Source organism: Drosophila melanogaster, chromosome 2L (assembly GCF_000001215.4).
Source record: "Drosophila melanogaster chromosome 2L".
NCBI classification, from domain to species: Eukaryota; Metazoa; Arthropoda; class Insecta; order Diptera; family Drosophilidae; genus Drosophila; species Drosophila melanogaster.
This window is the reverse complement of record NT_033779.5, coordinates 6,338,700-6,364,096: the sequence shown is the minus strand read 5'-3', so window position 1 is coordinate 6,364,096 and position 25,397 is coordinate 6,338,700. Positions and strand designations below refer to the sequence as shown.

Sequence of the window (25,397 nt, the reverse complement as noted above, 5' to 3'; positions counted from 1 at the left end):
TACAGACAACACCTGGTCTAATTTCAGCATCTACATAAGTTTCCACCTCTGGGGTGTTCACTGTTAATTTCCCGATTCGCTCATTCATCTCCTGCAATTGCTTTTCAAATGATTGTTTTTGGACTGCGAGCGCACCGGCAACAGCACTCTCTACGATCGCTTTTAACTGAGCTTCAAATTCCATTTCACTAGTTGTCTTTGTTTTTGACCACCAATTATCTGATGACTTATTATTTTTTTCTGCACTGTTTTGCCTACTTGCCTGGTGCGCTGACCATTTATTTAAGCTTGACACTAGGTTGTCTAAAAGGTTATCACTGTCACTCATGTATTTTTATTATCAATACTCTTTGCATAGGTTATAATATAATAATAATAATAATATTTTTAATTCGTTCAATAAGCGTTATACTTACAATATAATAATAGTGATTAACAAACAATTTTAAGGTAGATGGTCTTAGTAATTAATATTATATTTTATGTAATCACGAAATTTTTATTTCTTAGGTTAGAGTTAATTAGCCAAAGCCGCTGGTTTTGTCTCCGGATCCTCCTTTTGTTATTTATTTATAATTATTCAGTTATCGTAGGTTTTTATATCCGTTTGGGCGCCAATTATCATTTTAGTAGATTTTCCATATATTTATTAGCGTAAGTTTATTAATTACAATAGGGCTTGCGCGGTCTGCACTTAATGAGACGAATAGTAAGTACGTGGCGATGACCGACGCTTCTAATCTTCCAAAATCGACTAACTTAAGTGTAGCAAGAGTTCTTATCTCTAAAGCTTAACAAGTTACAGTTTCTTATAGGTAAAGCTCGATCTATAGATGGGAAAAGCACTTGAGGCTTACGACTATATTTCGGGTGTTTTGTGATTGTGTTAACTTACATCCCTCTTTGTGGAGATAAGAGCCAGAATTGTTGGTGAAAACGTTTCCTTTGATCTTGGAATTTGTCACTTTTATAAAGAACTTAATGTATTTTCATTTTATTTATAGTCAATAGTAATAATTTATTAAGCATATTAATAAATGGGTTAAATATCTAGTAATAAAATGTATTATGCATTTGATACATATACTTTTATAAGCCAAACAGTGGAAATATTGCATATAAACATATTTAACAGGATGCTCAACTGCAGTGTGAAAAACATAGCATAATATTACATCGCTTTTGAAATCATAGAGCCCAACAAGATATCTAAATTTTCGTACCAAAGTGCCACAAATAATTCAGCACTCGAAAGTAAGCAATCATTTATTGAAATTTGTAGCAGTCAAGCGACGATTTTTGTTTGCAAACGCAATAGTCCTGCAAGGACGAGGATCTGCTAATTGCTAACTAACACACACACACAAACGTTGGGCTGAACAATTTTCGAACGCAGTACTGTGGCGATTCATAAACGATGGGCTATCGGCGATTTGTATGTTTTGGTCAGTTGATTAATATGGCAGCTGTAATCAGGACTCCACTGGGTGTATGCGTGAGTGTGTACATGTGTGCATGTGAGTGTGTGCGATTGACTAGGCTGCGCTTGTGTCCACTGATTGCAGGATATGAGCAAACATCAGTGGCACGCCGGACCGGATGCGTGGCGAATATTTCAATTTCGGAGCGTGCTCGAGAGCAGCTCAAGTTGCAGCCGTTTTAATTGCCGCCCCCCAAAAGGCAGTCCCTCGAAATTTTTTTATGCTCGTCACTCGGCTACTGCTACCGCTCGTTTGCATATTTTCTCTCGGCCCAAATAACGCGGCACAATTTTAATTAGTTTTAACCAGCGCCAAAAATAAAAGAAGCCGACAACAGGGGCCAAAGTCACGCAGCCGGCTGATGGTAATGTCTCGCCGCATAACTTTAAAAATCCGTTGAAAAGCCGGATTTTAAATGTTGGATGTCGGATGACGAAGGAATCAGAGAAGTCGAAGGAGCAGTGCCACGGGGTCATCTATCTAAGAGCAAATATGTGCGGGAAAAAACAACATGAACCAATACTCGGCAGCGGCAGCACAAACTCAACGCCCAGGCATAAACATATCCGTGATGGCCGCTCCATGTTGGCAAACATGTGAGACGGCAACGTCGTCAGCGTTGATTATTGTCAAACAGAGGGCAAAGAAAAACGAAGGACAGTTGTCGACAGCATCAACAACAAGATCTGCTTGGTTCGGTAGTCTTGGTTCCAAAAGGCCAAAGGCCAAACAACCTATGGGCCAGACAATACCCTATACACAAACCGGAAACGGAATGCTTCGAGCAAAATCAGATTTGAGCCTCTTGAGGAAAAAATCCTGCTTCCTTCAGAATGAGATGGTAATTTTACTGGGTATCACCTATATTACCATACTCATTGTGCTGCAGGTGTGCTAGTAGACCCTACTCGACAATATGGCAGCTGATTTCCTAGATACCCCCAGAATGTAGCATACGTTTCTGCTGTCCGACGACGACCTCCAGTCCACCGGATGTGCCGCCCAAGCAGAGACAGAGACAGAAACACAGACACCCAACGGTCACGGGGCACTTTAACTGCCTCTTAAAGTCAAACGATGTGAAGACCCGGCACAAGCTGCAGAACCCCGAACCGCCGGCACATCCACACATGTGCGACCTGCCAGGCCTTGTGAACAAACGAACCTCGGCGCTTCGCCCGATATCTTGAAGCGTTTTATCGCCAAAGCCCCTCTCTCACTGTGGCTTTTATTTGTCAAACAAAGTATTTTTATTGGCTTTTTAGGAAGGCCCCCGCTCCCCCGCTCCCGACGTCAACCGACGCCTCAGTCTGACAGGACCAGGGATGGTACCCTGGAAATGAAACGGGCAGTGGAGGCGAGCGCGTGCTCCTTGTCTGCTAAATACTCGACACTTGGTATGTGATTGAAATAATGCCGGGCGATAATCCGTGCCTTATTAAACGGTCCTCACATCGGCAGTCACGGCTGGATTTGGGTCTGGCAGGTGACTGGATATGGGCTCACACATGTGCTGTGCTAGAACCTAATGTAAATCTATTGCTGCGACACTTTGACAGACATTCGATTTTCAATTTCTTACCTTTGCCTTATCAACACTCCATAGTTATTCTAAATTGTCCACTTTATTGCCGTGACAAGAAGAATGGTGATTGTTCTTAGGTTTACGATGCCAACAGTGCTTAAGTTGTGGCTTCAAATTAAACAAAATTACCTTTAGATGGAACATTGTTTGCAATATGGCCAGAAATTAGTATAATAAGAGATAACGAAACACCCTGGCGAGAAACAAATCGAATGCAAACAACCAAATTGGGTGGCAGGGTGGCAGGCGATTCCGATATGAAAATGCGTTAACATAAAAGGCAGATTCGATTAACTCGTGCGCATACCGCGTGGGGCGGAGATTAGGAACAATACTGAAATCCAATCAGTATCCCAAATGGGGGCGGCTGGGAACAGAACCGACATTGAAAATTAGATAATTTACAGCGCTTGGCGGTTACCCCACCGAGAGCACGGATCCTATAACTCGCCCGTATTTGCAGCCAGGACCACGAAAACCGTGACACACCGCCAAATTTGCCAACGAAGGGGAGCTCGTGAGTTGTGAGTTTCACACAGCACACAGTGCAAATATTAAAATTTTGATTATCGAGACAAAAAAAAAACGAACGCCTCTCTGATTTAATTTTTGATTGCTGTCTATAAAAAAAAAAGTCGAGTATACCAAAAATGCACTCAAAACACCACTCATTATTCTATAGACAGAGGTCAGGCCGTGTCCACTCAAAATCTGAACTGAATCAACCCTTCATACATGAGATGTGGCGCCCCACGCACACACGTGTATGGACACAGCGCTTTCGGCGATAAAGTTAATTTGCTGATTACAAAGTAACCTCTTCGTCATAAATTATGGGGCCAAGTGATAGGAGGTGAGGCGAGTCCAGGTCTGGTTGGACGCTGTCCAGCACAAGCGTAGTCCTGGTACACATTCGACCATATAGAGCATATTTGTACACACATTTTTCATCAGTCCGAGCAGGCGAGTCGATTTACTCCACCTATTTGTCCATTTTAAAGCAAGCAAGTCTATAAGTTACCCATGAAAGCTATTGAAAGTAGTTAGAAAGTAGAAACAGTCAGAAAGGACGATGTCACAGGAGTCTCATTGAACCAAGAAAGGATGGCATTTCTATTGATGTACGTAAAAGATTGGTTTCATTAAATTGGCGCTTTCATTAGAAATACCTTACCACGTTTAAAACGTTACTGATATTAATGAGTTTCTAAGATTCCGTTTATGACTTCTCAAACGTGTAATTTTTGACCATAACATGTGCTTAAATGCTAATGGTGCACTCCTAGTTAAGGACCTTCTTAATGATTGATTTTATAGAAGTGGTCAAATTTTACATCGAACTTGTTAAAAGTTATAGGTGTGCAGTCAGGTGCCCGCTTTGAACACATTCGGCTCTATTTTAACTGGCTATCTGCAAGGGTAAGAACAAACAAAGTTCATAAAATGTTTATTTTAAAAGGAATTCAAGAAATGCCATTTCTCTGATACCTTCGCTGTTTGTTCAGTTGATATCCCCGGAGGAAAGTGGCTTCACCTGGTGCTAGCAGCTCCTTTTCTACGGTTCAAGATAAAAAAAAAGCTGCTGTGGCGCCTACAATAAGAACAACCACTGGCACTAAACTGTTAAAAAATGCAGGCACAAATATTTGTTTCTGGGTTTGTTTGGTTGCTTGTTTGCAAAACTAATGAAATTTTTGCCATATTCGCCAGTGCGGTGCCTGACCCCAAAAGCATAAAAACATAAAATCTGACCGCAAAAAATTAAAAGGAGACCGCAAAAAAATCGACGCCACCTTGAAAGCGGCTGCGGGTAAGGTAAAGAAATCCGAGGCAAAGATGGCCACCGGAGACAGAAGGGCCGGGAATCAGAAGGCAAGTGCCAAAGACAAAGCAAGTGAACGAAGTCAGAGCGCTCCAGCTCCAGATTATTATGTCAAGTCACGTTTATGAGCGTAATTTCGACAAGACCCCTTCCAATCCCGACCCGCTCCGCCAGACGCAGCCACAATCGCCCCCAGCTGCACGGAGCATCGGGCATGCCCACATCCCCATTCCCATCCCCATCCAAATTCGCATCCCCATCCGGAGGACGCTTGTTAAGCGGCGAACGCGACATTGCAGCAGTTAAGACACCGCCCGCCGGCATTCAATAAGCCGTTAAAAACTCACTAGGATGGAAGACCCACAAAAACAGATATATTTTGAAGTCTGCTCCAGCCACTTTAGTGCCATACGAATGTCTGTAAGTCTTATGGCCGTGCTTTAAAAATTATTCGAAATTTTCAAATTAGCTTTTATTCTTTTTCCTTAATCAAAGTGTGATTATCAACTGTGTAATTAAAATACGGCAATGAAATTTAGGGATTGGAATAAAACTTATATTCGGGAAAGACGTCAGAAATCTTTAACGCATTGAACAACTAGATTAATTAGTAATTTTTTTCCACGAAAAACCCACATTTTCTCTTAGCTTTATTAATAAACAATTTTATGTATAAGTATTGATAATGATGATTAGATCACCGCCGGAATGATATTAGAATTTGACAGCAAATCTAGCTATTTACTAGCATAAATGATTTATTTAGCCACAATAAAGTGCGATACCGTATAATAAGGCCATTTGATATAATTAGTAATATTTATGATTATTATCATAATTAGTTTTTGATTATGACTCAGTAATAAAATATAAGGTGTCATGGTAAAGTTGATTCAGTTATAAACGCGCTGCGATGCGATCAGTGTGGATATATGTGGCATTTCTGGGTCTCTCATTTTATTCAACGGAAGCGATGGATAGTGAGGTAAATCATATACCTTTAAGTCCTTAAATCTTCTAAGAATTCAATCATCCCACAGAGTTTTCAAAATGATACCGCTATCAGGTATATTTGTAATTCCACTTCCAAAAGCTATGTTATGTTAACAAGCTTCCATTTCTTAGAAACAAACCCGAACTAAAATCGTTGTACAAATTGGTACTCGCCCTGCTCGAGGAAAACCAATCCAATGCTAGTACTGAAAATATCCAGAAGAGTAGTTCAGATTTAAATACAACTGGATTGTCCGGAAGATATCCCAGCCAGTGTCCCACCTATCCACCTGCTCACGGAATCTATACCGTTCAGGTGTTGGGACTGAAGCCCTTCCAGGTGTCTTGCGATGCAGAGATTGCCGGAACTGGATGGACTGTGATGGCCCGCCGCACCAGCAACAAGTTGAACTTCTTCCGCAGCTGGGCGGAGTACAAAAACGGCTTCGGGCAGCTCGATGGAGATTTCTTCATTGGCTTGGACAAATTGCATGCCATAACTAAGTCACAGCCCCATGAGTTATACATACACCTTGAGGACTTTGAAGGACAGACACGATATGCGCATTACGATGAAATCTTTATCGAAAGCGAAAACAAGTTCTATGCAATGACCAAACTGGGCGAATTTACCGGCGACGCAGGGGACTCCATGATTCACAACAGGAACCAAAACTTCTCCACTTTCGATAGGGACAATGATGGGTGGCACAAAAACTGTGCCGAGGAGTATGTGGGTGCTTGGTGGCATTTGAACTGCACTTACAGGTAATTATTTTGTACGATTATTTGCAGATTTTAAGCAATTTTATTATTTCAGTAATCTATTCGGCATCTATGTGAAAGGTGATGAGGGGCAGTACTTTCAGTGGAAGGGCATCGTCTGGCATTCTTGGCGCACTGAGAGTTATTCCTACAAGGTGATGCAAATGATGGTTCGACCGAAATGCCATTGCTCAGGATAGAAAAAAGTTGCTTTGCAACGTGTAGCCATAAAAAATATTTGTGCACGTTAATAAATCATTTCTGAGATACAGTGACATCAAGGATCCATCTATCTTCCGGCAGCTGAAACGCAATGTATAGCACGACTAGGAGAATTCTACATAAGACGTAGATACATACATGTATGAATACATGTAAAGATTTATTGTATAATATAAGTAAAATATCCACTTCGAATATATTTTCGAAAATTGAATTCGATATCGAAAAGCTATGTATTTTATATGAATTTTGTGAACGTTTTTACGTGTTATGTAAAATATATGTAACATATAAGTAAATTATGAGTAGAATATAAGATGTATGTTGAATAAGAACTTCGAAATTAATCTCGAAAAATATAATGTTGCTGTCGTTGTTCTATTTCTATTTTCCAATTGTTGTATAATTTAAAGGGGTTTGAGCCGTTGCTATTATTTGAAAATGTAAAATATAAGTCAAATTATGAAACAAAAACCATCGAGGATACGAAATAATTTTAAACCATTTTTGAGCTCAGCTTAAAAAATGTAATATTATATCTGGCGTTAAAACTACATTATTTGTTGCTTCGATGTTCGTTCGAAAAACGCTCCCAATAGAGTTGAGGCACTTTGTACAGCGCAAAGAATACGAATTCGATGAGGCTGATAATTGAACATCCCAAGCAAAGCTGACAAATGCCTCCAAATGAAACTGAAAAGGATACATAGGAAATATACACATAGCTTCATCACAATAGCATACCAATCAAGTCCACCCAGGTGTAAATCAGGTTGGTCTTGTAGACCAGCATGGAGGGCTTCTTGAAGTAAACGTTGAGCCACATGCTCTCGATGGCGCTGGAATTGGGCTGTAGCCAGGGTTGCTGGACACTCTTTCGCATATCGGTCAGCAGGGTTAGGGACTTGCAGTTGTGCAGGCACTCGCACACCAGGCCGGACTCCTCCCGGTGCACATAGGGATGCTCCCCGGGCTGCTCGAAGTTTTGCAGCAAATGGTTGTGTGCCGCCAGGCAGGGCAGATCCTTTAGCCGACAGGCGGGATAATTGGATGGCGGATAGAACAGGTCAACGGTGCAGTTGCAGTAGCGCAACAGATACCGCTGCTGGCACTCCGCTTGGCAGTTCTCCAGCATATACTTCTGGCCCTCCAGCGTACGAAAGTGCTCGCTCTCCTCCTCGTAGTCCATGACGCAGTGCCGCCAACTGGAGGGCAGGCTCAGTGTGCTCTCGTCGAAGTAGTGGTACACCGCTGTAACGGCCACATTGGTGCGGCTGTGGGGCACCACCTCGATGGGGAAACCGAACCACACTGAAGATTCCACCACTGTTAGCTGGAAGGTGAAGAAAATTCTAGAAGATTTAGCTGTCCTCCTTATTTGTTGCTGGAAAGTAGCTTATTAAGCCCATCCCTGCTGAGACTTCTACCTACCCAGAAACCCTTTAGCCCTGAATTCCCCGGAGCATGTTGCCCCTCCCGCAAAAGTAGCCTCAGTAGTAGCCCCGTGTTGATTCCCGTCTCCGTGCCTCGTCGCTTTTCCAGCTCGTTGAATGCCAGACAATAGCCGAGGGGCAGGCGGCGAGGTCGAAAGAGTTTACAGCAGTCTCTGGACGCTGTCTGCCAGTGACAATCTCTCAGGATTTCGTCACATCTCCACGACATCTGGATCACGATTTCCGTGAAGTTCAGGTGATTAAGTTCATCCAAGGACTCGCCCAGCAGCGAATCGAATGCGTTGAATTTGTGAAAACTGAAACCATCGTAGGCGGTGAGGATGCGATCAAAGAGTTCATCTTGGGACGGAGTAATATTGTATAAGGACTTGATCTCTGGCAGCCGAGACCAGTTCAGTCGGTTCTTGTTGCAGATGATGACCACTGGAAAGGCGATGTGATGGATTGAGGCATGGGCGTGGGCAACGATGGTCTGAAACTGCTTGTTGTGGTACCGGTCACCCAGCAAATAGCTAACGTGGAACAGAACGGTGCAGGCGCAGATCAGGGCCAGTGCCCACAAAACTCTATTAAAGATATATTATTTTTTCCCAATTTGATGATGACTTGCTTATCTCACCGCATACGTCGTCGCATCGAGGGTAAGAAGAGCAAATACAATCCATGGATGTGCGATCTGGATATGTAGCTATCGATCAGTAAAGTCCAAGCTCTTTGGATTTCTGATTTTGTATTGACTGGCGCCAAAGGATTTTGGTCCTGTCGCCGTATCCTATCAGCCACCACTCGCGTTTCCTTTTCAGTTGAGCGAACGAACATTTTGATATGAGTCCTTTATGGTGCATCATGGCTTTTATAACCAAACTCGAAATTTTTTGATCCTTGCAAGGTGTTGAATACATCAGTCACTTTGTCACATAAATAATACAAGTCCTTGCTGATTTTGATACCAATTAGCTTTTCACATCAAGAGATTGACTTAATCTTTGAGTGACAGTTGATTAGCGAATTTAAAGTTCCTTAACTCAAAGACCAAATTGGAAAAAATCAGTTGGAAATGCTTGAAAAGTGTATCTTAGGGTATTCAAAGGTCGCACCACCATTATAATTCGTAGACAGCGATTTTTTATCACTGTTTGCAAATCAATTGCGTTTGATTGCATTCAATTGAATTTATTTCGATGCTCATTAGCCTAAACCATGACCATTGGCTGCGAATCAGGTTAGATCTCCTGGGAGTAGGCAATCGATTGACTCGACCTTTGGGTGACAGCCGGGTCAGTCTAATAAGGGGTCGGCATGTCAGCCGCATTTTGTGGCTTGTCAACGCGCTAAACGGCATCTAATTACCACTGCATTTCAGCACGCATTCCGTTCACGGCACATGGACGGTATAAAAACCTGGCATTCCTTGCGACCAGACTCAGTGAGTCCTGTGCCGACATGACACTGGTTTACTTTCCTCCTTCAAAGCTTCAGCAGCAGCAGCAGCCATCGAGATCCAGTCGCCTGGCCCAACAGTTGGCCCAATCCTCCTGGCAGCTGGCCCTGCGCTTTGGCAAACGGACCACTATCCACGGCCTGGACAGGCTGCTTAGTGCCAAGGCCAGTCGATGGGAGCGATTCGTCTGGCTGTGCACCTTTGTGAGTGCCTTCCTGGGCGCGGTGTACGTTTGCCTGATTCTCTCCGCCCGCTACAACGCCGCCCACTTCCAGACGGTGGTGGATAGCACGCGGTTTCCGGTTTACCGCATACCATTTCCGGTCATAACGATCTGCAACCGGAATCGCCTCAACTGGCAACGCCTGGCGGAGGCGAAGTCAAGATTCCTGGCCAACGGCAGCAACTCCGCCCAGCAGGAGCTCTTCGAGCTGATTGTGGGCACCTACGACGATGCTTACTTCGGTCACTTTCAGTCCTTCGAGCGATTGCGCAACCAGCCAACGGAGCTGCTCAACTATGTCAATTTCAGCCAGGTGGTGGATTTTATGACCTGGCGCTGCAACGAGCTGCTCGCGGAATGCCTGTGGCGCCACCATGCCTACGACTGCTGCGAGATCTTCTCGAAGCGGCGCAGCAAGAACGGCTTGTGCTGGGCTTTCAACTCGCTGGAGACGGAAGAGGGCAGGCGGATGCAGCTGCTCGATCCCATGTGGCCCTGGCGTACTGGGTCGGCGGGTCCCATGAGCGCCCTCTCCGTGCGTGTTCTCATCCAGCCCGCGAAGCACTGGCCGGGGCACAGGGAGACGAATGCCATGAAGGGCATCGATGTCATGGTTACCGAGCCATTTGTGTGGCACAACAATCCGTTCTTCGTGGCCGCGAACACGGAGACGACCATGGAGATCGAACCCGTCATCTACTTCTATGACAACGACACCCGGGGAGTTCGCTCCGACCAGCGCCAGTGCGTCTTCGATGTGAGTGGTTATCTTGTTAATACCCACCAAGGCTATTTCTAATCCTGCACTTTGGATGCCTCAAGGATGAGCACAACAGCAAGGATTTCAAGTCGCTGCAAGGATACGTTTACATGATTGAAAACTGTCAGTCCGAGTGCCATCAGGAGTACTTGGTGCGCTATTGCAACTGCACAATGGACCTACTGTTTCCACCGGGTGAGCACGTTATCAAAATCGTTACCAAATGATCGATTCATTGGTTTCTCTGACCAGGTCAATATCGATCGTGTCGGGCGCAGGATTTGCTGTGCCTCGCTGAGCACAATGGTTAGTAGGAGTCCAGGCTCACCAAAGAAGACCTTATAAAACCAGTATCCCTCACCCGCAGACCTGCTCATCTACTCCCACAATCCCGGCGAGAAGGAGTTCGTTCGCAACCAATTTCAGGGAATGTCCTGCAAGTGCTTCCGCAACTGCTACTCCCTCAACTACATCAGCGATGTCCGGCCCGCCTTCCTGCCACCGGATGTGTACGCAAACAACTCCTATGTGGACCTGGATGTGCACTTTCGCTTCGAGACCATTATGGTCTATCGCACCAGCCTCGTCTTCGGCTGGGTGGACTTAATGGGTCAGTACGAAATCAAATAGCTTCTATAATCCCGTAATTTGTTCCACAAACTATGTATTAAGAGACATAGCTAATTAATAAATAATCAGGATTTTTCCACCAGTTAGCTTTGGAGGAATTGCCGGTCTTTTTCTTGGCTGCTCCCTAATTAGTGGCATGGAACTGGCCTATTTCCTGTGCATTGAGGTGCCGGCCTTTGGGCTGGATGGACTGCGTCGAAGGTGGAAGGCTCGACGGCAGATGGATCTGGGCGTAACCGTGCCCACGCCCACTTTGAACTTTCAACAAACCACGCCCAGTCAGCTGATGGAGAACTACATTATGCAACTGAAGGCTGAGAAGGCGCAACAGCAGAAGGCGAACTTTCAAAACTGGCACCGCATAACATTTGCTCAAAAGCATGTTATTGGCAAGTGAATCGAGTGAGCGAATAAAATATTCATTTAAATTAATTTAAAATGCTATGATTCCGTTTGGTTTTAAAATATTTTTTCTAGTGTTTTAAATTATTTTGTGCCACACCGAAATTACTGAGTGTGATAACGCAAAAGCTCTGTGGAAATGATTTAATCTATTGTTAGCGTGTGCGTGATAAGTTGGATGGGCTGGGCTTTTACTACTGAGGCAATATTCATTACCTACGGTCAGGAGCGGATTAGCTTCGATTTGCAGGCACCAACTATCAAACAATTATTGATTTTTAAGAAAAAAGCAGCATTTTATTTATTTTATGTTAATTCCTAAATGAGTTGGTTAACTTGATGAGAATTTGCGTTAATCATCATACAAAGAAAATACTAATAGAACTAAGTGAGAAACTAGGTGATTATATAAATCTGGTCCAAATCCCCCGCGCTGTCCAAATCCTTCCCTGAACCCGTTGATGTTTAACACTATCATCACCGTGAGTAAAAAATACACGTGTATATATGAGATGGACGGCACGTTTAAATGATTCTAGAATTGTATATTCCGATACGGATGCCTCAAGCAGAGTTGATAACACCCGGAGCAAATACCACGTCTGTTGACCCACTGACGGGCGGTGTTCCAGCAGCGAAGCACCGCCTGTTGTCAATCCGAACTATCAGCCGAATCGAATCTCAATCTCTCCATAGAGCACCTATGACGTGGTCGAATGACTTTGTTCAACAGGTTGCTGCTATCAAAACAAAACGAAAACAAGAGCTAAAAATTAATTAGGGTTTCATCAACCCACAAGCTAGTGTATTTCGTTGGATGTGGATGACTATGCAAAACGCATAGAGTTAGACACTAGACTGAGACTTTTGGCTCTTAGAAAGCTCGAGGCAAACAGTGGGTCGCAGTTGATATGTAAGTAAGTAAAAATTTAAGAAAGTAAGTAAGAAAATGTCACAAAAAATAGATAGCTATAGATATTGCACAAGGGTATGGCTTAGGAAGCACAACATTGTAAAATTTAATAAAGAAATATATAACAGATTATTTTAAGTGAAACTTTAAAGAGCCCCAATACATATTTTGTAGACGACTTTTATATTTAAATAGAACTAGAATATAAATTCAATTCATATTCGACCCACTATACCTTTTACCACCTAATTAGTTTATTTTTACGATGACACCACAGTCATACGAAAAGCTCGGAATTGTCGTATAAACATTTCCCAAAAAAACTAACACTATTGCAAGCAAATATAAAACGCTGAGTTCTACGAGGCCGCAAAATCAGTTGGCTACGAAAGGCAAGCGTTAAGGTTTCGATCGGAGGTGTATCGCTTTAGTTAGAGATTCGAAATGGTGGTCATTAAGAACGAGCAGAATATCTCGGTGCCCGAGTATCTCAACGAGCACTTCTTCACAGAGACCCTGGAGGAGGGTTTGCGGGAGTCGAAGGTGACCCTGAAGGAGATCAATTTTGCGTGGGGCAGCAATCCGGGGGACAACTATTGCTCGGCTATCTATCGTGTCGGAGTCTCGTTCGCTAGATGGGCCGACGGTGGGGAATCCCCGGTGACGGAGCAGCTTTCGCTAATTGTGAAGACCATTCCGATCACCGAAGCCACTCAGTTTCTGGAGGATGTCTGTGTGTTCATCAAGGAGAAGCAGACCTACACTGATGTCTTGCCGCGATTGGATATCCTCAGCCGTGGCGACACATTCGGAGCAAAGTAAGTTAATGAAAGTTTTGGATAAAGGCACACAGTGCTTACTAGCATCTCTATCTCACATCAGATACTATCACTCTGTGAAGACTCCGGTGCAAACGATCGTGTTCAGTGACCTCACGGTAGAGGGATTCAAGGTGGCCTCGCGTGAAAAAGGCCTGGACTGGAACCACGCCTCACTCATTCTTCAGCAACTGGGAAAGTTCCATGCCACCTCCATGGTGCTGGCCAAGAAGGTAGCAGTGATGACTCTGGAGAATCCTCGAACTTCGTAATGACTTCCTTTTTGCAATTCCACAGGATCCCGCTATTGTGAAGCAATACACGCGTGGCATGCTCAGCGAGGACATCCTGATGAAGAGCGACACCTTCGAGCAAATGTTCGGCGGCTTCCTCAAGGGCCTCATCAAGAGCTCAGCGAGCTGGGCCGGCTACGAGAAGATTAGCAAGCACTTGCAGCGCCTTATGGACAACTTCCGGAACGTGTGTGCGGATGCGCCCAGGCCGAGGAAGGGTGATCGCTACGTGGTGCTCAACCACGGGGATTTGTGGACCAATAACTTCATGTACGGATACGATAACGCTTCACAGCCGGACGTTCCCACGCGTGCCATCTTCGTGGACTTCCAACTCAGCTTCTATGGCAGTCCGGCCTGCGATCTGAACTTCTTCCTGAACACCAGCATCAAGCTGCAATTGCTGCAGGAGCGCCGCGAGGAGCTCATCAAGGTGTACTATGCATCCTTCAAGGATGCTCTGGAGTACGCCCGCTTCGAGGACATTCCCAGCTATGAGGATCTGCAGTACGAGCTGCGCAGCCGCGAAACCTACGGACTTTTCGGCATGTTCGCCTTCCTGCCCATGATCACCATGCCCAAGGAGCTGGCCCAGGACAACAGCATTGAGAACATGCAGGACGAGGCCTTCAAGCAGCGCAAGATGGATGCCATCTTCTCGCAAAAGTTCCTGAACGACCACCAAAAGTGGGCTCTGAAGCGAGCTGATTCACTTGGCGTCTTCGGGGACTACTGAAAAGTGGCATGAGTATTATAATGGTTGGGGTTCTGTGATATAAATGGAGGCTCTTCCAAGGCACACATCCTTGATATAGCTATATTAGCTTTCGGCCTGAGAATGTAAATGTTTTGGATTGATTAAAGTACCAAACCTGACTTCAATGCAATAAATCAAACTAACGAAATGTATTTTTTATTCAGATTTCAGGAATATGGTATCAGACAATTTTCAGGGGCTTGCACAACACATAACCACTTATGTTTTCAATTCATAGTCGCTTAAGTATACCACTTATTCTATGAGTGTACGCTGATTTCTGATGCCTGAGAATGAGAAAATATTAAGATAAGATCACATTGACGCAATCGAATCAGGGACTTATACATATATGGTTACATTTCGGGTTGTAGGTTTCGAGATCCGAAGTAACCATAAAAACGATTGAGTTTGGAAACCTTATGGAAGCACAGTCAGCTTGAGCTTGAATTAATAAATTACACAGTATATATTACGCATTTCTTATAAAGCTTACAATCATCTTGAATAACCACGTAGGTATTAGATAATAATACCCTTAGCGATCACGTGCATTCAGAATTTGATGATTTCATGGTTGTTTCCTTCAAACATTCTCAGTCACTTAGTTTCTGCAGTCTGGGATTATTTTATTAGGGCTCTATCATTAGGTCAACTTATAAAAAAAAGTAGAATAGTGTTATCTTCTGTCTAATGTGTTTATTAAAGCTATAGCTTTTATACAACAGGTTGCATATATAAAGTACCGAATGAGGTATATTCTTTTTATAATACCCATCACCTAAAATGTAGGAGGATAGTAGCCATCTTAATAATATCATCTAAACCTTGTGTTTAGTGCGATATATGGCCTAATCATATTACCTTTAAGGTAAGATATTGAATGTAATCATGCCAAACAGATTTAATATAAACGATTACGTACAAATATAATATATTTAAGAAGCGTTCGCATATAATTAGCTTCGGATTGACACTTGACTGAAAGCGTTCCCTTATCAGAAACTCGTTGGATTAATGCAAATTCGAATCAAAACTTGATAAGATAATGAGCTGCCAATCGCTGCAAGTGGAATTCATCCAGCAGAATTCGAAAAATATTCAAACTGAATATTGTCGGCAGAGTTCAAAACAGGAAGTCAAATTACTAGTTAAATGCGCCTAAAAAGGTCGACGTCTCCGCGTTGCGTGTTTTACAAATATCGAAAAATTAGACATCTCGTTGTCGTCTATTAAAGTCTATATATAACTGAAAGTATAATACTACACATAACTGGATACACATAACTATAATTAATTGCGCCGCCGGATTCAGCTGGGCAAGATCATAGCGACACGTATATAAATTGAGCACCGCCTGGTAGCCACTTTTCAAACGATCCCAAGATGTGTAGCATTGTGTTCGACGCGGACGTGGTTGCTCCACCCAGCCACCTGGACGTGCCCTTCTTCGAGGAGGTGCTGGAGACAGCTCTGCGAACAGCCAGGGTGCAGCTGCTCTCCATTCACATCCGGATGGGCAGCAGCACGGGCGAGAACTACTGCAGTCAAATCTACAGAGTGAAGGTTTCGTTTAAGCGCCCCGATCATCCGGAGCAGCACATGGCGTTTATTGTGAAGAGCATTCCCCACCTGGACTCGGTGGAGTTCATTGATGACCTGCAAGTTTACCTCAAGGAGAAGATCACCTATTACGAAGTGCTACCGCGGCTAGAGCTCTTGATGCAGTGCAACCGGAGATTCGGACCTAAGTGAGTCTCAAAAAGTCTCAAAGCCGGCCTTAAATTGCTCATTACTCATCAAACTACTTAATCCCATATTACTCATACGCACTGTTACATCGTAATGTGACATAGACAAATTATTCTCAACGTACTGTGGTTTAACCTATATCCTTATTCTTGCAAAGACTTTATCACTACCTAAAACAGCCGGAGAACTCCCTTGTGTTCGAAGATCTGGCGGAGAAGGGCTTCGTGATGGCTTCGCGCGAGTTGGGACTGAACGAGGAGCATTGTCAGCTTGTCATGGAGCGCTTGGCGGAGTTTCATGCCACTTCGATGGCCTTGGCTGTGGTGGTAAGTATTTCATTTATAAAATGAGTACAATGGTGAAACTTTATGGAATTGATTCGATTTGGCCAGGATCCGCACATCTTCGATGCATATGGCGACGGAATGCTATCGCCGAGGGGCTTAGCCAAAGACGATGGACTACTGATGCAGTTCTTCTCGGGCAATGGCAAGGAGTTGCATCACCTGGTGAGCACGTGGCCCGGCTTCGAAAAGATCGCCGAGAAGATCGGCAAGTACATGCAAAATCAGCGGGCCAACTTGGAACGCAGCCAGGCACCGCAGGAAAAGGAGGTGAAGGTACTCAATCACGGTGACCTGTGGGTGAACAATATGCTGTTCAAGTACGACGGAGCACAGCGTCCGCAGGACCTCATCCTCATCGACTTCCAGTTGAGCGTGTGGGGTAGTCCGGGCATCGACCTCAACTATTTCTTCTACACTAGCCTGACATTGGAAGTGCTGCGTCATCGGCGGACCCAGCTGCTGCGCACATACCACGCGCGGCTGGCCAAAACGCTGCTCGACCTGGACATGGGCATCCCGGTGCCCAGCTACGAGCAAATCCTGGAGGAGGTCCACCGTCGCGAGTCCTACGGATTCTTTGCCAGCTACGGCATTTTCCCCACTGTTAGCCAGGACAAGGCCCAGACCGCCGACAACAACCTGGAGAACTTCAAGGACGCCGATTTTGCCAAGCAGAAGGTGCGTCAGATGTTCCAGTCCCGCCGACTGGCGGATACGCTGCGCTACACGCTACCGCACTTTGAACGCGCTGGTGTCTTGGATTGAAGTACAATTGCACTACTACTATATATGTACCTTTTGAATATATCTACCTAGGATTTTTACAAATATGTATTTAATGATTTAACATTTCGTTCATTTGTAAATACAAATAATCTGGTTTAAAGTTTCAAAAACGTTGCCAAAAGAATATTTATATTATATAAAAACAAACTACCAGCTATGTGGAGTGTTGTAACTTTACAATTGCGCTAAATTTGTGACAGGAACTTTAATTATTATTCAGACAAAACGTATGCAGCACTTATATTTCCTTTCAGACAAATAAAATCTCCATTTATATATATAAAAATCTATTTCTTATGAAAAAGTATTAAATTTCAATTGGAATGTTCCCTACTTATCCTTATCCTATTTCGAAAACATCAAACACACATTATTATAGAAGTCAACCGTACTTTTCTTTATTTATAAAAATACAATTGCAATGTCATTGTTTAATTGCACAACATGTTTCGTTTTTGTATTGAAATCACCAAGAGAATACGAAGTAAATTGCTCGTATAAAGGACTTTAACTAATCTGCACTCGTACACAGCTACTTAATCGTTAACTTGTTACTCCGCTCATTTCATTACTTAGATTCCATCTCAGTTTGTCCCATCAAACAGTCCAGGGTCAAGCTAGAGTCAATTACACTAGACATACACTTAATCGTTACTCATTCGTTTGTTGAACTGCAGCATGAAGTTCCCAAACCAAAAATTACGCTTACATAGCTTAGTGAACTAGAAAACTTTACGCTTATCATCGGTTGGCTTTTGGATCAGATTAGCTCCAGACATCGGCCGAGTAGCGCTTCTGAGCCTCCATCTTCTTGATATACTGCACGGCGTCAGCCTCGCTCATGTTACCCTTAGTGGACAAAATTTTCACTAAAATGTTCCTAACGTCCACGGCCATGTTCTTTGCATCACTGAAATGGGTAGAATGGTATGGTGAGAATCTTGTGTGCTGGCTGATCCTCTAGCTTACTTACCCGCATATGTAGAAGTGCCCCTTATTCTCGCCAATCACGTTCCATATAAGATCTGCGTCCTGCTCGAGCAGATGCTGCACGTAGACCTTCTTGCCCTGGTCACGAGAAAAGGCGGCCTTCAGGTTGAGAGTGCCCTTCTTAACCCACTCCTCCAACTCGGATTCGTAGATGTAGTCCTCACTGCGCTTACGGCAACCGAAGTAGAGAATCGACTCGCCCACGGTCTTGCCCTCATCGCGAAGGAATTGTCGCTCCTGAATGAATCCGCGGAAGGGGGCCAAGCCAGTGCCAGGACCCACCATTATGATAGGTGTCTCTGGCTTCGTAGGCAAACGGAACTGCGACTTGCGGATGAATACCGGAACCTTTACTTCCTCACTGCCCTGCGGCTGCTTGTTCTTCAGATATGTGGTGGCTACGCCCTTGTTGATGCGTCCCGTCGGCGTCTTGTACTCCACGAGAACGGCTGTAACGTGGACATCAGTGGGGTGCAGCTTAGCAGACGACGAGATGGAGTAGTAACGAGGCTGCAAGCGGGGCAGCAGCTCGCAAACGTGATCGATGGGTGGGCGACAGGATTTGATGTCCTCCAGAATGTGGACGATGTTGCGACAGGCGTCTTGGATCCAGCTCTGGTATTTCTCCTTTCCTGCAATGCAACATTCATTAGTATATGTTCGTGGGAGTTCCTGTTACTGGTACAGCAGTAATAAGTCTTGTGAATAATTTCTTACCTTCGGGACTGATGGAGGCCATGCTGCGCAGCAACTCCTTCTCCTTCTCGTCAGTACAATACTCAGCGAGCTCCTTGAGGATGTGTGTGCGGGGTATGGCCGTAATTTCCAGGTAGTGGGTCAGAGCGGTGCGGTACGTAGTGGGGCAAGGGAATGGGTGCTTCTTGCTGCTGTCCGTATCGGTGTTGATCAGCGAGAACACAGTATCCAGATCGGCGTTGCACAGCTGGCCGAGCTTCTCCACCAGACTCTTGTCGTTAACAGGGAACATGGCCACATGATCTCCGGCATCGTAGCGCATCTTGGAACCCTCGATGCTCAGCTCAATGTGCATGCAGGAGCGGCCACCGCCCTTGTGCAGCTCGCGGTTCACCTTGATGGGGGCCAGGAATGGGTTCTTGGCGTCGAAGGGCGGGCGCTGGTTCTGAATCGAGTGCAGGCGGGCGATCTCTCCCGTGTAAATGCGGTCAGGCTGCACATCTGGCTGTTCTAGCAAACGGTACTGGCGGATGAGCACTTCCTCGCCGCCGCCCTCGATGCCGAAGTGATCGCACACGGCGGGCCAGAAGCGATCCTTCCACGTGATGAAGTCATCCTCGATGCTTTTGGGGAAGTATCACTTGAGTATGGTTCACATTGTTGGCTACACCTTCATCACTTACTTGGCATCATCGTCGCCCAGTCCCAGTTCAAAGACCCGGTTGGCGCCCAGCTCCTCCAGTCGCTTGTCCACATAGATGGCCACCTTGTTGTAGTGCTCATAGGTCTTGTTGCCCAAGCCAAAGACCTGGAATCAGATAAGAGTGGATTTAGTAACTATAGAATGGAATTCAGTTAACTTAACTACTTAAAATACATGATGCATCTTAGGAACGCGAATTTCAGAGCACGAATGAACAACTAAGCCATCTTTTTTAATGAGACTCATAATAAGTTTGAGTGTTATCACTTATCAGTTTAATAGTTTGAACTATGATTGATTGTAGAACTGAACTTCATACTACCTTCCATTCAATTTTTCTTTTCGCGACAGCTGTTCTGTTACGTAAACTATTCAAAATGCTGAGCAAATTCAACAGCTTTTGCTGGCGGAACCTGACGAACAGGTGGGCAGATGTGGCGATCGAGCTCTGCATTTTCCGGCCGACATTTGCTGGATTGAACCGCAGAATTTCCACGGCAATTGTAAACAAATTGCGCAAGAACAGAGATCGACATTGAGCACATTGTTTTTCAAGAAGCAACTAAAAATTCCGTGCGACTGCTGCCAGTCAAAAGCCGACTGCTACGGCGCGCGAACCTGAACGACGCATTTTTGAGCTGCTAGTTTGGCGGGGAATTCGAATTGGGCAACTGATAAGGTTGATAATATAGAACTCCTTTTTGGTTTACTACCAGTTGGACTGTCGGCAACAATAAAATATGCTATATTTAACGTTGTTTAAAAGTCAACGAAACTAAGGTGTATGACACCTCCAAGGCTACCAAGAAACGATTAGATTTCTATCAATTTGTCTACGCTGAACTGCTGGCATTTGGGAGATGGGGAGTAATAATAGTAGGTTTATTATCAAAAACAAACTCTTCCGTGCGCGCTACACTATCAGGTTACAGCCTATCTGTTAATTAGGATCCGCCAATGCCATTTCAAATGTTTTCGTTCCGCTTACATCAGCTGTATTAAAACACAACAAACAACTCAAAGCGCAAAAATACGGGGAGATAGCCAAAATTGCGATTGGGCGTGGAATAAAAATCACTTATCAGTGGCACAATGTTTTGATAAGAGGAACGGACTCCGTGTTTGGCGAGGGGGACTCGTGTAATCAGTATGCATGCAGATAAGACCGTTCCGTGTGATATCGCTCGTACTCACCGCATAATTTAGCCCGCTCAGATCGACATCGCCGCTGGTGATCCACTCGTAGAACTCCATGGCGTTGTCAGTGGGATCTCCCTCGCCGTAGGTGGCCAGGCAAAAGACCGCCAGCGAGTTGTCGATGTCCTTCAGCTGCAGCAGCTCCTCCATGTCGCATTCCTCGGGATCGGCAACCATGCCCTTCAGACGGTAACGAATGCCCTCCTTGGCCAGACGGCCGGCGAACTCCTCGCCGGTTCCGGTCTGTGAGCCATAGAAGACGACCAGACTGCGTCCGGATGCCTTGAGCTTCTTGATGAACGAATTGTCCGACGCACTGGTGGTGCACACTGTGGTGGGTCTGAAGAAGGTAAAGATATGCGTTAAAATCTCAGCCAAATTTGAATCTTATCTTAACACGCAGGTAAACACTCAGATCAACGAATGAATCACACAATGGTATTCACACATTCATTTGCGATGTGTGAATCATTCAGCGTCAAATAATGGCCGATCGATTCCAACAAATCGGCGGAACATATGGATCTGTGACGGAATGAACCGAATAGATCTAGAGGGCATTTCATTCAAGAAGCAGTTTTAAATATTGAATTGTACGCGTGATATGCATGTTTTTTGAAAGGTTTATCAAGAAACTGACTATTCAATTCAAGAATTGCCATGGTTTTGGACTTCGGATTAGATTGCTTTAGATTGCTCAAATTTAACTATACTTACTGTATGGAATAGCTCCTGGTTGGCTCCTCCTCCTTCTTGCGGCTACGCAGGAAGTAGAAGGCTGCGCCGCCGATTAGCACCGCCAATAGGGCCACGTCCAGCAGTCCCAGGAAGGGTTCGTCGCCGCCGCCGCTGGGAATTGCGGCTGCTCCATCAATCGTTTGCTCGCTGGCCATGGTGGTACGTGTATGACTGCAAAAAAAGGGCACAGAATTCACGGCGCTTTAGTTTTCGCTTTGCATAACATTGGTCTAGCTCCATTTGCATGTCGCGCACTTTGGACACGCACTCTAATGTATTCCACGTATACCAGCGCTGGCGGCGTAGCATCGCCTGTGCGTCTAACGGTAGTCCGTCCGCTTCCGCACTTGTCTTAGCGGTGCAAGGTACCGCTCTAGCTGGATGTTCCGCCAGCGCCGCCGGTTGACATTGAAATCGCGCATCTGGTTTTAATCGATCGTACCTTGGGACGTTCCCGTTGCACTGACAACTACGACTACTCCGTCGATCACTTGCAGTGCTGCACTGGTGCAATTAAAGCTATGAATTCGATTGGATCCGCCTCTGTGGCGACGCAACGTGTGTTTCGCGTTAGGGAGCACTGCTCACTGACCGCCGGGAGCAACAGGTTTTATGCACGCGCTTATCGAATGCCGTCGCCGGTCGAGAGATATGATGAAAACGAGTAAAAGCGTTCGAAATGCGCTGTTCCCAAGCAAATACTCTTTGAGCGGCGCAAAATAACGAAATTTGATTTCCAATCACTCGATTAACACCTTTACCAGCCGTTGTTCCAGGAAATCGCCAATTGCACTAAGCAAAGGCTTTGGTACTTGTCAATGTGAAATCGGATTAAAATCATCCCAAACAAAATACATTCCCTTTCATTAGGATTCAGTTTATGAAGTACTTAAAGATTTTAATGTACATATACGGTTTGTATACGTTTCTTTACCCGAATTTATAAAAAAAAGCATAGGAAATGCAAATTGAGAGGGTTTACTTAAGCTAGAGTTTGGGTTTTGAAATGCACACTTGGAGTTCAATGAAATTCGCCCCGACTGCTTTGAGTTTTAACTAGTGCCGAAAGCATTTTTACTAGAACTCTCAACTTAAGCAGTTGGAAGTTTGAGCTGATCCCAGGTGTTATCTTTTGTTTTGTGGGGGCTTAAGGAGCTCTACTGAATTTTCACCTTGAATTCGGGTTTGACTTAATGCTTTAATGTTGCTAATGCGCCGCTACGTGCGTGAACTTTGTATAGAGTCGCGTAATAGTTCTTGTTGCTGTGGTCAGCAAAAGGCAGAAAATAAATATTAAACACATGCGAGGCATATGCAAATCGACGCCAGTATCGTCATTCTCGTCCGATTTCGAGGAAGGTATGTGTTCGACGCTCCCGATAACAACCAACACTGACAACAAGTGGAGGTGAACATAAAATTGGCGTCTTTTTATAGGTCACCCATGTGTGCTGTTCGATTGACGGAATGACGACAGCGCAATGATTAAATTGTGTTAGGAAGCACACATATATATCACGAAAACCAACAAATGTTCCAAAAATGTTAACATAAATTCGGTTTCTTTAGTTTTTTTTACGAAACAATAGATCCTAACTCGTTCAAATGTGTATATGTTTCCTCCAAAAACACTCTTTATTTGAGTGCTTCTTTTTCTAGTTTACGACTAAGTAGTTAATCTAAATGAATGAGATGAATGATCTTGGTTATTTCTGCTTAGCCATCTATTCAAACAAAGTTTACGATCTAGTCACAACAAACGCCCATCTAGTATCACCCTACACACTTGTAATGTGCGTGATAACGCTTAGAATCTCGCTTGGCATATGTGATTTTAAAATTCCCTAAACACGATGACACTCTCGAATTACTCGTCCGAATCGACGGAGAATTATAAAGTAAGCATGACTATGCATATTTATTTCGCGCCCAAGTGGCTTTCGTTATCATAAACCTAGTTTGGCTGTCTGGAAAGGATGAAATGTAACTCCGCGCTCACTTTAACCGAAGTCCATTAAATGTAATCCCATTACGGAACCTGCCCTTTTAATGGTTCTTTAATTGGAAGAACTAATAGTCTAGCTTTAATAGGTAGGTAACCCTATAATGGGGTGTCATAACATATAATATAATATATTTATTTAGTTTGTCTTTGAACTTGAATTTCAGAGAACTAATTTTTATCCATAAAAGTTCTTAGGAAGTGTACAACAATGTACAATTTTTATATTTTAACTGATTTATATATATGTAAATATGTATGTACGTACATACCTAGACTTGCAGTATCTCCTACTAAGTTCTTAGTTCTTTCAAAATGGAACGATTTTACAGAGTTCAGTTATACAAGGCAGCAAGAGTATACACACTTCGGCTTTTCGAACTAAGCCACTTTCAATTTCGTTGTAGTAAATTTTGATACTAGGATTTTGTTTACATCGTCATTAATGTGTGTGTGTTTAATTAGCATAAAACAATATATCGGTTGGCTTTTTTCACAAATTGTTTTTAATAAATTGGAAACTAAATGCAACGCCAACTCCAATTGGAAAATGTGTAAAGTTGGTGTACTTAGGATTTTCAAATGTTGATTTTTTGAATAAGGAAAGGCAGGTTAACGGAAATTAAGAACATAGCTTCGTCGCTCATATCGAGTGCTTACTGTACGGGAAGCAGACAGTCGACAGCTGTTCTCAGCGGAGAGCCACGAGCAGAAAAGTAACTTGATGGCCGATTGGCGACCCGAGTCGCGTTTTTGGTTATGCAATTCGGCCTACGACTCGGTTTGAGACGTGAAAGGCGGCGATACAGCGTGCAAATAGCGCAAATTAATAACAGAAGTGAATTAAATTAAATTACACGCAGCGCGGACGGAGTGAGCGAGAGCGCACTATCGCACGGGCGGCGGCGAGGCTGTGCGAGAGCGAGAGGGAGAGGGAGACTGGGCGAGCGCAGCAACAGGTACTGAACTTTAAACTCGCTCGCAGGGCTCTTCTGTGTGTGTGTGTGTGTGTGAGCGAGCGAGTGAGCGATACGGTTGCTCCATCATCTGTCCTCGTCGCTGCAACCTTGACCGCCAATGCAGCGCTCGAAATATCTAAGCAGCAAATTAATTATGGACTGGATTTCGATTTTGGTAATCGGGTTTTGCTTTTTGGATTTCGACAGTGCGTGGCCTTGTGATTCGGCTCCTCGAAACTCACCGATCGCGATCTCCGACTGCGCTGCTCCTAATCCTCTGTAGATAGACGACGATCGGTGGATGTGGATGTGGATTTGTGCCCCGTCTCTGGTGCTCTTCCTGTTGCAGCCCCTCTCAGCAGCTTGGCAGACGTCAAAGCCCTTGATTTAAATTCGCTTTATTCAGTTACGCAGCGGGGCGAAGCCACGATCTTAATTTTAATTCGCTTTATTCGATAAAACGTTGACGGAGGGCGGCAAGTGCAAAGGGGAAGTGACGACTACCACGGCAGCAGCAGTACTAAATTACTGAATTCCAGAGGGACCGTCGTCGAATCGCGGTGTGGATTTCTCAGTTGCGCGCACTTTCCAGCACTGGAGTTGGAACGGATAACAGAGCTATGCCAGCACGCCACCTATGTGTCCAGTAGCTCTGTTAAGTTTGATAT

The 25,397-nt window shown here is 44.4% G+C and overlaps 6 protein-coding genes and 2 long non-coding RNA genes across 13 annotated transcripts, besides 1 other annotated feature; 5 read left to right on the top strand and 3 right to left on the bottom strand.

Moving 5' to 3' along the window:
- Positions 1 to 892: part of a mobile genetic element that runs on past the window's edge.
- A 1,819-nt stretch (positions 893 to 2,711) lies between these two features.
- On the bottom strand, positions 2,712 to 3,694 carry lncRNA:CR44778 (long non-coding RNA:CR44778). Its single transcript, NR_124118.1, has 2 exons — positions 3,064 to 3,694; positions 2,712 to 3,006 (listed from the first exon to the last, which is right to left on the bottom strand). It is a non-coding gene; the product is annotated as a long non-coding RNA:CR44778 (long non-coding RNA).
- A 408-nt stretch (positions 3,695 to 4,102) lies between these two features.
- lncRNA:CR44777 (long non-coding RNA:CR44777) lies at positions 4,103 to 5,752 on the top strand. 2 transcript variants are annotated; one of them, NR_124116.1, is made up of 2 exons: positions 4,103 to 4,485; positions 4,572 to 5,752. It is a non-coding gene; the product is annotated as a long non-coding RNA:CR44777 (long non-coding RNA). The 2 variants fall into 2 exon arrangements; NR_124117.1 differs by having other exon boundaries at positions 4,103 to 4,187; positions 4,526 to 5,488.
- Positions 5,753 to 5,778: 26 nt separating this feature from the next.
- On the top strand, positions 5,779 to 7,092 carry CG9500 (uncharacterized protein). The gene is made up of 4 exons (NM_135174.3): positions 5,779 to 5,873; positions 5,929 to 5,954; positions 6,014 to 6,649; positions 6,702 to 7,092. The coding sequence occupies exons 1-4, from the start codon at positions 5,802 to 5,804 to the stop codon at positions 6,844 to 6,846; spliced, it is 879 nt and encodes a 292-aa protein (NP_609018.3). The 5' UTR covers positions 5,779 to 5,801; the 3' UTR covers positions 6,847 to 7,092.
- A 332-nt stretch (positions 7,093 to 7,424) lies between these two features.
- On the bottom strand, positions 7,425 to 9,141 carry ppk14 (pickpocket 14; the record flags this gene model as incomplete). Its single annotated transcript, NM_135173.2, has 4 exons — positions 7,425 to 7,561; positions 7,613 to 8,201; positions 8,300 to 8,888; positions 8,942 to 9,141. The coding sequence occupies 4 exons, from the start codon at positions 9,139 to 9,141 to the stop codon at positions 7,425 to 7,427; spliced, it is 1,515 nt and encodes a 504-aa protein (NP_609017.2).
- A 624-nt stretch (positions 9,142 to 9,765) lies between these two features.
- On the top strand, positions 9,766 to 11,773 carry ppk7 (pickpocket 7; the record flags this gene model as incomplete). The annotated part of the gene is made up of 5 exons (NM_135172.2): positions 9,766 to 10,743; positions 10,809 to 10,941; positions 10,999 to 11,052; positions 11,114 to 11,356; positions 11,460 to 11,773. The coding sequence occupies 5 exons, from the start codon at positions 9,766 to 9,768 to the stop codon at positions 11,771 to 11,773; spliced, it is 1,722 nt and encodes a 573-aa protein (NP_609016.2).
- A 1,289-nt stretch (positions 11,774 to 13,062) lies between these two features.
- CG9498 (uncharacterized protein) lies at positions 13,063 to 14,704 on the top strand. The gene is made up of 3 exons (NM_135171.3): positions 13,063 to 13,509; positions 13,574 to 13,742; positions 13,807 to 14,704. Exons 1-3 carry the CDS (start codon positions 13,136 to 13,138, stop codon positions 14,536 to 14,538), a joined length of 1,275 nt encoding a protein of 424 aa, NP_609015.2. The 5' UTR covers positions 13,063 to 13,135; the 3' UTR covers positions 14,539 to 14,704.
- Positions 14,705 to 15,669: 965 nt separating this feature from the next.
- Positions 15,670 to 17,667, top strand: CG9497 (uncharacterized protein). 2 transcript variants are annotated; one of them, NM_001273201.1, is made up of 3 exons: positions 15,670 to 16,310; positions 16,469 to 16,637; positions 16,704 to 17,667. In NM_001273201.1, the coding sequence occupies exons 1-3, from the start codon at positions 15,946 to 15,948 to the stop codon at positions 17,421 to 17,423; spliced, it is 1,254 nt and encodes a 417-aa protein (NP_001260130.1). In that variant the 5' UTR covers positions 15,670 to 15,945; the 3' UTR covers positions 17,424 to 17,667. The 2 variants fall into 2 exon arrangements, with proteins under 2 accessions (NP_001260130.1, NP_609014.3); NM_135170.4 differs by having other exon boundaries at positions 15,943 to 16,310; positions 16,704 to 17,549.
- Positions 17,668 to 17,816: 149 nt separating this feature from the next.
- On the bottom strand, positions 17,817 to 25,261 carry Cpr (Cytochrome P450 reductase). Of its 4 annotated transcripts, none has more exons than NM_057810.4 (7): positions 24,972 to 25,261; positions 21,748 to 21,939; positions 21,028 to 21,370; positions 19,814 to 19,938; positions 19,152 to 19,753; positions 18,418 to 19,066; positions 17,817 to 18,354 (listed from the first exon to the last, which is right to left on the bottom strand). In NM_057810.4, the coding sequence occupies exons 2-7, from the start codon at positions 21,921 to 21,923 to the stop codon at positions 18,210 to 18,212; spliced, it is 2,040 nt and encodes a 679-aa protein (NP_477158.1). In that variant the 5' UTR covers positions 21,924 to 21,939; positions 24,972 to 25,261; the 3' UTR covers positions 17,817 to 18,209. The 4 variants fall into 4 exon arrangements, with proteins under 4 accessions (NP_477158.1, NP_001260129.1, NP_001260128.1 ...); NM_001273200.1 differs by lacking the exon at positions 24,972 to 25,261 and adding an exon at positions 24,043 to 24,272; NM_001273199.1 differs by lacking the exon at positions 24,972 to 25,261 and adding an exon at positions 22,211 to 22,342.
- Positions 25,262 to 25,397: the final 136 nt, after the last annotated feature.